The following is an 8,906-nucleotide window of genomic DNA, read 5'->3' as shown; positions in this document are numbered from 1 at the left end:
TCAGCTTGCTGTGTCACCAACTGTATGTTACTAGCTGGCTCATTTATCAGCAAGTTTTAGCTATTTAAAACGTGTTGCATATGAAAAATGGTGTTCCAGCCAATCAGCCCCCAACTGTCATTTAAAAAAAACAAAAAAAAAAACCACATGACAGTTAGGAGCTGATTGGCTGGAGCACCAGTTATCATACGCAACATGTTTTAAATAGCTATGTCATTGATAAATGGTCCCCTAGGTACTAAATGCCTGTAAGCGATTTTTACAATATGAATTTATTTATTTCAAGCCTATTTACTTATGTGTTCACTCCAGAAGTAGAGATTACATTTTTCTACAAATTGCTTGCACTTCCCACATAACGTAGTATAATGTATCCAACAGTAGAGGGCGCTTTCTGCTTCTTACGGCTTGCTCCGTCTGTCTCCTCTCTATGGTGATGTCACGTGCTTGTCTTTCTGTGTTTCCTCTCTATGGTGATATGCCGGTCTGTCACTCTCTCCTCTCTATGGTGATGTGCTTGTCTCTCTCTGTTTCCTCTCTATGGTGATGTGCCTGTCTCTCTCTCTCTCCTTTCTATGGTGATGTGCCGGGCGCTTCCGATGACCCAATTCCTGCCGGCTGACCCCTGAGTGTTCCCGCACGCTGAGCAGCAGACATGTCCTCCCCCTCCGAGCTGCCCCTGGAGATCGCGCTCAGCGAGGCCAGGAACCCGGACACCGAAGAGGAGGAGGAGGATGACGAGGAGGTGAGGTCCGGGTGTTAGTTTGGATGCTCTCTGTGGGCACAGCAATGAGAAGGTGTCAGTCACCCTGCACTGAGCTGTCCTCATTACAGCTATGGCCTTCAGCTTCCTTGCTGGCTGCTCTTCAAATTACATTTTGTCTTGTTAGTGTGCAGCTCTTGATCATACCGCAGTAATTTCAGTGTGACCCTACTGCATGATGGGGATTGCTGTACAGTGCACACTTTGGGGCCGATTCAATCCCGCGACAGTTGAATAGCGCCAGGAGTATGCTCCCGTCGCTATTCAATTCAGCTCAAGTTAATTCGGCCAAGGCCCGTTCTCACCGTCTTAACAGGTTGAATTGTCGGGAGAACGGGCGTTCTCCGACTTAACTACCCGCCGCGATGTTGATTCCCGACAGAATCAGCCTCGCGGCAGCACTTTTGTCGGATTTCTTCTCTCATCCCCAGGGGGTGAGAGAAGAATTCCTGACAATTGGTGTCACTTGGCGCTGTATTGAATAGTGCCGGGAGCTAACTCCCGGCACTATTCAACCGTCGCTGAATTGAATCGATCCCATTGGGCCGATGTGTTGCGTGTAGCCTCATATGCAGCTACGTGCATAATGTGAATATTTTGCCATACAATGATAACACAACAATATGCGTGTCTTCTAGCGCACGCATCACACCACCCACTGTTTTTCCATCTGCGGTGACAGCCGTCACCACTAGTACCAGGACTATTACATCTAGCCTATGGCGGGTGCAAGAGATCAGTTTGAAATAAATGTTCCCGCGGCGTACCCTCGAATTGGAATTGGACGCAACTCTGGTTACAGGCCAGTGACCCTCCCACTAAACAGTTCTTTCCCCTGTATTCACAGCTAAGATCTGTCCAACTCACACTAAGATGTGTATTGTAACTACAGCACATGCACCGTTTGCTACTTACAAGACTTGGGTATAACTCTGAATCAGACGGCGCACCCAATTAACTTTCCCACACACGTGAGGGGGAAGTGTGTAAACGACAGCATTGGAACTCGCAGCCTTATCGCGTCGAGGTTTGTAGCTATTTGTACACAGACTTAAGGGGCTGCAGTAAAAAATCTGTGCCTCTGGGGGTTCCATAAGTTTTGCTTATAGGCGCAATTGCTCGCACCTCAAATAAATCGCAGCTGATTGGATTGACTACAGAGTATTTAATAACTAACGTCCTGGCTTGAAATCTAATCTACTCTCTAGTTTCTTGAATTGAGACACTCAGTTTAATTAAATAAGAAGCCCATTAGTGTGCCTGTCACTGCTGCACCCATAGTTTGGGGATTGTGTTGCTGTTTCTCACTTCTCTGTAGAGCTGTTAACTGTTTTCTGCTTAAGCGATTTCAGATCTTTTATAAATGTGTGCCTTGTAAATCTGTTAATCTGAGAATTTGGGAATATTTATCTACAGTATCTGATGCTGATCTTTTTATTGTACTGAAAGGAAACATTATTCTTACATAGCAGTGGATGACAGGGGGTGTGACTATATCACATGATGCTAAATTATTTAATTTCTCTAGCATCCATAAGGGATATTGGGGAATCTAGTATGATGGGGTCCCAAGGAGCCAGTGCACTTTACATTTCTTCAACTGGGTGTGCTGGCTCCTCCCCTCTATGCCCCCTCCCACAGGCAGTTTAGAAAAAAGTGCCCCAGGAGAGGATGCGCATCTCTGAGCTCCAGAGAGTTTTCTTCAATTTCTTTTTCATGTTTATTTTCGGTATGCTGTTTGGGCAACAGCATACCTGCACCGTGGGAGTTAGGGATGAAACTGTCACCGGCCTTACGGGGTGCCGAGCCGCTTCCCCGCTACAGGACCGCCATCCTGAGGGGTTGTTGTTCAGCGGGGCACTGCGCCTTGGCTGTCACAGCCGCAGCACGCCGCACACCCCTAACACTGCCCGAAGGTGACATCTGTGGTGAGTACAAACCGGGGGCCCCGCTACATGGGTAAACACAAGTTGTGCAGTTTCTGCCACACCAGATTCTCTCCATTATCATCTGATTCTGTTTCATGTGAACAATGCAGCCAATCTTCACAAATCAGTGAAGGGGCTTGGGGAGAGGGTCCAGAGCCCCACTGGCTAGGGTCTCTTAAAACTATGATGTCAGATATGTCATCCAGCTCACTGCTAATGTACAGAAAACTCAGCTACTACAACAAGCTGTTGCAGATCTAGCTGCTAGGGCAGATGCGGCACAGCCCCTCTCTTCTCATGCAGGACCACAAAAGTGTGGTTTACCTGCACTACTCTGATACAGATGAGGATATACAGGAGGATGGGGAGGACTTAGACCCTGTTAGTGGGGATCCCGATTCTGCTCAGGGTATTGAACCCCTAATTCTGGCTATATGGGACGTGTTAAAGTTCCCTCTAGAGGACACTGCATCACAGCAGTCGTTTTTCTTTGTACAAAACAAGCCTAATGTCACTTTCCCTGATTTTGCAAAGTTAGATGACCTATTCAAGCTGGCCTGGAAAAATCCAGACAAAAAATTCCAAGTGTCCAAAAATTTTTTGCGCACACTCCCATTTGCTCCTGAATGTAGGAAATTTTGGGAGGAACACCCAGGGGTTGATGTATCAGTCTCTCGACTGTCCAAAAAGGCGGTGCTGCCTGCCCCAGGCTCCTTTACCATAAAGGATCCTGGGGATAGGAAAATAGAGACTACACTCAAATCTATTTACATGGCAGCAGATGTATCGCAAAGGCCGGTTATTGCGGGTTGCTGTATGACCCATGCCATTCATTCCTGGGCCACTCAAATTCAGGGGGCCCTCTCGGGGGGATATGCCCTTGGTCACTATGGTGACCCTCCTTAAACACATTCAGGACACTACACGTGTCCTCTGTGATTCGCTCGAGATGGGGAACATTAACGCTAGGACTTCTGCCATGGCAGTGTCGGCGTGCAGGGCCTTGTGGTTGCGTCAGTGGATTGCAGACGCAGAATCCAAACGTAATGTGCAATCCCTCCCCTTTTCTGTGGAATGGCTCTTTGGGGTTAAATTGGATACCTGGATTTGCAAAGTTACGGCTGGAAAATCCACGTTTCTCCCCTCTGGGGCTCTGCCGGCGAGACGCTCCTACCTGGGGCCATCTGTCCAGTCCTTTCTGTCTCACAGTTTCAGTCTAAGGCCAGAGGTGCCTTCAATGTGACTAGAGGCACTAGAGGTAAGTCCAGAAAGCCAGCAAGCACCAGCTCTTAGGAACAGACCACCAGGTCTGCTTCCGCTAAGGCCTCAGCATGACGGTGCCCACCCACCCCGAGGGGATCTCAAGGTGGGAGCTCGACTGCGTCACTTCAGCCGCGTCTGGGAGGCTTCCTGCCAGGATACCTGGGTCAGAGACCTCGTTTCTCAGGGCTACAAGCTGAAGTTCGACAGTACTCCTCCCCAACGATTTTTCAATCAAGCTTACCAGCTTTGGAGGATATACAAGTTACGTTGCAACAGGCCATCCTAAAGTTGGGCCAGTCCCATGTCATTGTTCCAGTACCAATACCGCAACGTGACAAAGGGTTTTACTCAAACCTGTTTGTGGTGCCGAAACCGGACGGTTCAGTAAGACCCAATTTGAATCTAAAATCCTTGAATCCTTACTTGAAGGTGTTCAAAATGGAATCCCTGCGAGCAGTGATTGCGGGCCTGGAAGAATAGGAATTCATGGTCTCCTTGGATATCAAGGATGGCTGCCTCATCAGGCATACCTGCGGTTTGCCCTGCTGGACAATCACTGCCAATTCCAGGCACTGCCCTTCGGCCTGTCCACAGCTCCGATGGTGTTCACAAAGGTGATGGCGGCGAGGATGTTCCAGCTCTGGGTCCAGGGAGTCAACATTGTTCCTTACCTGGATGACCTTCTGATCAAAGCAAGATCCAGGGAGCTTTTGTTGCTCCATATAGACCGCACTATCCAACTTCTGTCACGCCATGGGTGGATCCTCAACTTACAGAAGTCCAACCTGGAGCCGACTCGGCGGCTTCTGTTCCTGGGGATGTTGATGGATACTGTGGCCCAGAAGGTGTTCCTACCAGAGGACAAGGCGAGAACACTTCAGGGGTTGGTCCGCATGGTACTCCGATCTGCTCGAGTGTCCATCCATCTTTGCATAAGATTGATGGGGAAGATGGTCGCCTCCTATGAGGCGATCTAATATGGCACGTTCCATGCCAGAAATTTTCAGCTGGATCTCCTGAACAAATAGTCCGGTTCACATCTTCAGATGCACCGGATAATACAGCTGTCGTGTCAGGACAGGATTTCCCTCCTGTGGTGGCTGCAGTCCTCCAATCTACTGGAGGGCCGGAGTTTCGGAATTCAGGATTGGACCCTCCTCACGACAGAAGCGAGTCTACGAGGATGGCGCTGTTACAGGGCAGGTGGTCAGCCCACGAAAGCCTTCTTTCAATCAACATTCTGGAACTTCGGGCGATCTACAATGCCCTGCTTCAGACCTCTCCTCTGCTCAAGGATCACATGATCCAGGTACAGTCGGACAACACTACAGCAGTGGCGTATATCAATCGACAAGGAGGGACAAAAAGCAGAGCCTGCGTGCGAGAGGTGTCAAAGATACTCCTCTGGGCGGAAAGAAATGCAAGAGCATTGTCAGCAATCTTCATTCCGGGTATGGACAACTGGGAAGCGGACTTCCTGAGTCGTCACGATCTCCACCCGGGGGAGTGGGGACTCCACCAGCAGGTGTTCCAGCAGGTCAACAACCGGTGGGGCTGCCCCGTAAATAGACATGACTGCTTCTCATCTCAACAAGAAACTTCCCTGGTATGGCTCACGAACCAGGGACCCTCAGGCGAGGGCAGTGGATGCACTGGCGTCGACTTGGCCTTTTGCTGGTCTACCTGTTTCCCCCAATTCCGTTACTCCCCAGGGTGCTTAAGCACATCAGAAATCTGGGAGTACAGGCAATTCTAATTGCCCCGGATTGGCCTCGGAGGGTGTGGTATGCGGATCTTCTGGACATGTCCGTCGAAGACCCTTGGCCTCTGCCAATAAGAAGAGATCTTCAACAAGGACCATTCGTCTACCTGGACTTCGTTTGATGGCATGGAGATTGAGAGGAACATCCTAGCTCACAAGGGCCTTTCCAAAAAGGTTATTGCTACCATGGTTCAGGCCAGGAAACCTGTGACGTCAAAACACTATCATCATATCTGAGAAGATTTGTCTCTTGGTGCGAGGAACGCATGTATCCGCCTGCTGAGTTTCACTTGGGACGTTTCTTATCCACACCAGCCTGCAGGCTGGTGTGGATAAGGGCTTACGTCTTGGTTTCATTAAGAAGAAATTGGCAGTGTTGAAAGAAGTTCAGACATTCTTGCAAGGGGTACTCCACATCCAACGTCCTTTTGTGGCGCCTACGGCACCCTGGGATCTGAATGTAGTGTTGGAATTTCTACAGTCCTCCTGGTTTGAACCTCTGATGACGGTAGAAGATACCTCACGCGGAAGATGGTGATTTTACTGGCCCTGGCTTCTGCTCGACGTGTCTCAGAATTGGGGGCCTTGTAGTGTAAAAGTCCCTACTTGGTCTTTTACGAGGACAGAGCGGAGCTTCGGTCTAGGAAGCAGTTCCTGCCGAAGGTTGTCTCTGCGTTTCTCTTGAATTAGCCTATTGTGATTCCATCCAGTTCTGGCGCTCCTGCTTCTCTGGATGCAATAAATGCTGTGCGAGCCTTGAAGATCTATGTCAAGAGAACGGCTCGGATCAGAAAGACGGATTCTTTGTTCGTGCTCTTTGATGCCCAGAAAAAGGGTTGTCCTGCTTCAAAGCAGTCTGTTGCTCATTGGATTAGGCTTACTATTCATTCAACAGGCCTATGTGTCGGCAGCCTTACCTGTTCCTAAGTCTCTGAAGGCCCACTCTACAAGATCAGTGGGTTCTTCCTGGGCGGCTTCCCGTGGAGTCTTGGCCTTACGACTATGCCAAGCTGCTACCTAGTAGGGGAAGAACACTTTTGTTTAGTTCTACAAGTTTGATACCCTGGCCCAAGAAGATACCCAGTTTGGGCAGGTGGTGCTGCAGCAGTCTCCGCACGTTCCCACCCTTTCTGGAGGCTTTAAGACATCCCCATCATACTAGATTCCCCAATATCCCTTATGGGTGCTAGAGAAAATAGGATTTTAATTATCAACTGGTAAATCCTTTTCTCATAGTCCATAAGGGATATTGAGCGCCCGCCTCAGTGCGTTGACTTTTCTGCAGGTTCTTGTTATGTGGTTACCTGTTCAACTGTTGTTGTTGTTGTTGTTGTTGTTGTTGAAACCAGCCGTTGCTGGTTGTTATATGTTAGTGGTGTGCTGGTATGTAAATCTCAATAATCTTTATCATATTTCCTTCTCTCATATATGTCCTTTCTCCTTCGGGCACGTTTTTACCTATAACTGCCTGTGGGAGGACGCATAGAGGGGAGGAGCCAGCACACCCAGTTGAAGAAATTTAGAGTGCACTGGCTCCTTTGGACCCCGTCTATACCCCATCGTACTAGATTCCCGAATATCCCTTATGGACTATGAGAAAATGATTTACCGGTAGGTAGTTAAAATCCTATATTAAGTTACATTTTCCAAAATGTATTTTAGGACATTTCACTCCTAGTAACTATTACAATTATATTTATCACTAGATATGTCAGTGCATGATATATTTGGGTGGTCTCGCAGTTGTCAGGTTTATATTCTCTGTTTGGTGCAAGTCAGTCTCTCTCTCTCACTTTCTCACTTTATGTATTTATTGTTATTCACAGCTAATGTCTGAATCACAATTACTGCAATTAACCTGTTAATGTCTCCCTCCCCAACTCTCAAAATCATTACATTGTTAATGGTGATAAAATAAAATAAATAACTGAAAAATGACAGTTGTTACTTGTATACTGAGTTTTATATTTAGGGTTCAAATAATATGTGGCTTTCCTTTCCCTTTATCCAGCTGGATGAGACACTATCAGAAAGACTTTGGGGCCTGACAGAGATGTTTCCTGACAGTCTACGTAATGCAGCTGGCTTCACATTTGACCACTCCATTTGTGCAGCCAAGAAATTTTATAGGTAGGTACCTAATCAGATAATAGAATTTAGACACACACACACACACACACACACACACACACACACACACACACTCCCATTGGTGTACCTCTGGGCACGTTCACAAATTAACATGACTCCTATTGTTAGTGTTTAGCCCACTCCTAAGAAGAAGCACAGGAAAGTAGTGAGTAACTTGTCATATAAGTGTAATGGTCTATAACTGGGATGCCTGGATTTTATATACAAATAGAATAGCATTTTATTATTTTTTCTGAATTCACATTGATGTGTTGGGGGAATTCTTTGTCTGGCTTATTTCTAGTTTCGCTGTACTTTCTAGCATCTGCTATAATCTTTCTATTAGTATCACTTGGGGGATTTCATTTGTTATATTCGCTGCCGCCACTAGATGGCGCCCAATGTCAGCAATTCAATTATTCTGCCGTTCGGGCACCCATTAGCCATGGAAGACATATTTATTCTCGCAGCCTTCTGAGGTACAAGAAAAAATGTGCGCTAATCTGCACTTTGGCCATTCGAATGGGAGTTTGGACGTCCATAGCAGGACTTAAGAAGGGTTTAGCAGTTTTACGCAGCCAAACCCAGTATGTTTGGGTGCTACATGCGTGATATGCATGGGCGCCCAAACGCAATTGAATTGTGACAATTGTTTTGGCGTCTAAACAGTCCCGTTTAGACAGGATTATTAGAACCTAAAACAGTTGAATTCCTCCTACTGTGTTCTCTCTGAGACATTGGGGGAGATGTATTAAGCCTGGATAAGTGAGAAAGCAGTGATAAGTGCAAGGTGATAACGCACCAGCCAATCAGCTCCTAAATGTAGATTGGCTGGTGCATTATCACCTTCCACTTATCACTGCTTTCTCACTTCTCCAGGCTTAATACATCTGCTCCATTGTCTTTTTTTTTTTTTTTTGTCTTTTTCTCCTTGCTAATTTGTTAGTTTTGATTTATCATTTACACAGTAAATGGTATGTAATTACATGTAAATTCTTTCATAAAATAGAATACGTTGATCGAGTTTCTGTATTAAATTGGAATTCCCCAGGTACGACTG

General features: G+C 47.0%; 1 protein-coding gene across 1 annotated transcript in view; it reads left to right on the top strand.

Annotated features, from left to right (window-relative positions):
- Positions 1–475: 475 nt before the first annotated feature.
- Positions 476–8,906, top strand: part of TOMM22 (translocase of outer mitochondrial membrane 22) — a 57,549-nt gene continuing 49,118 nt past the window's right edge. Inside the window, exons 1-2 of the mRNA XM_063940474.1 lie at positions 476–745; positions 7,728–7,846. Coding sequence (XP_063796544.1) covers positions 656–745; positions 7,728–7,846 — 209 coding nt within the window. The 5' untranslated portion in view covers positions 476–655. The remainder of the gene's footprint in view (positions 746–7,727; positions 7,847–8,906) is intronic.

The sequence above is a fragment of the Pseudophryne corroboree genome, chromosome 9 (assembly GCF_028390025.1).
Source record: "Pseudophryne corroboree isolate aPseCor3 chromosome 9, aPseCor3.hap2, whole genome shotgun sequence".
Classification (NCBI taxonomy): Eukaryota; Metazoa; Chordata; class Amphibia; order Anura; family Myobatrachidae; genus Pseudophryne; species Pseudophryne corroboree.
This window is presented reverse-complemented; position numbering and strand designations above follow the sequence as displayed.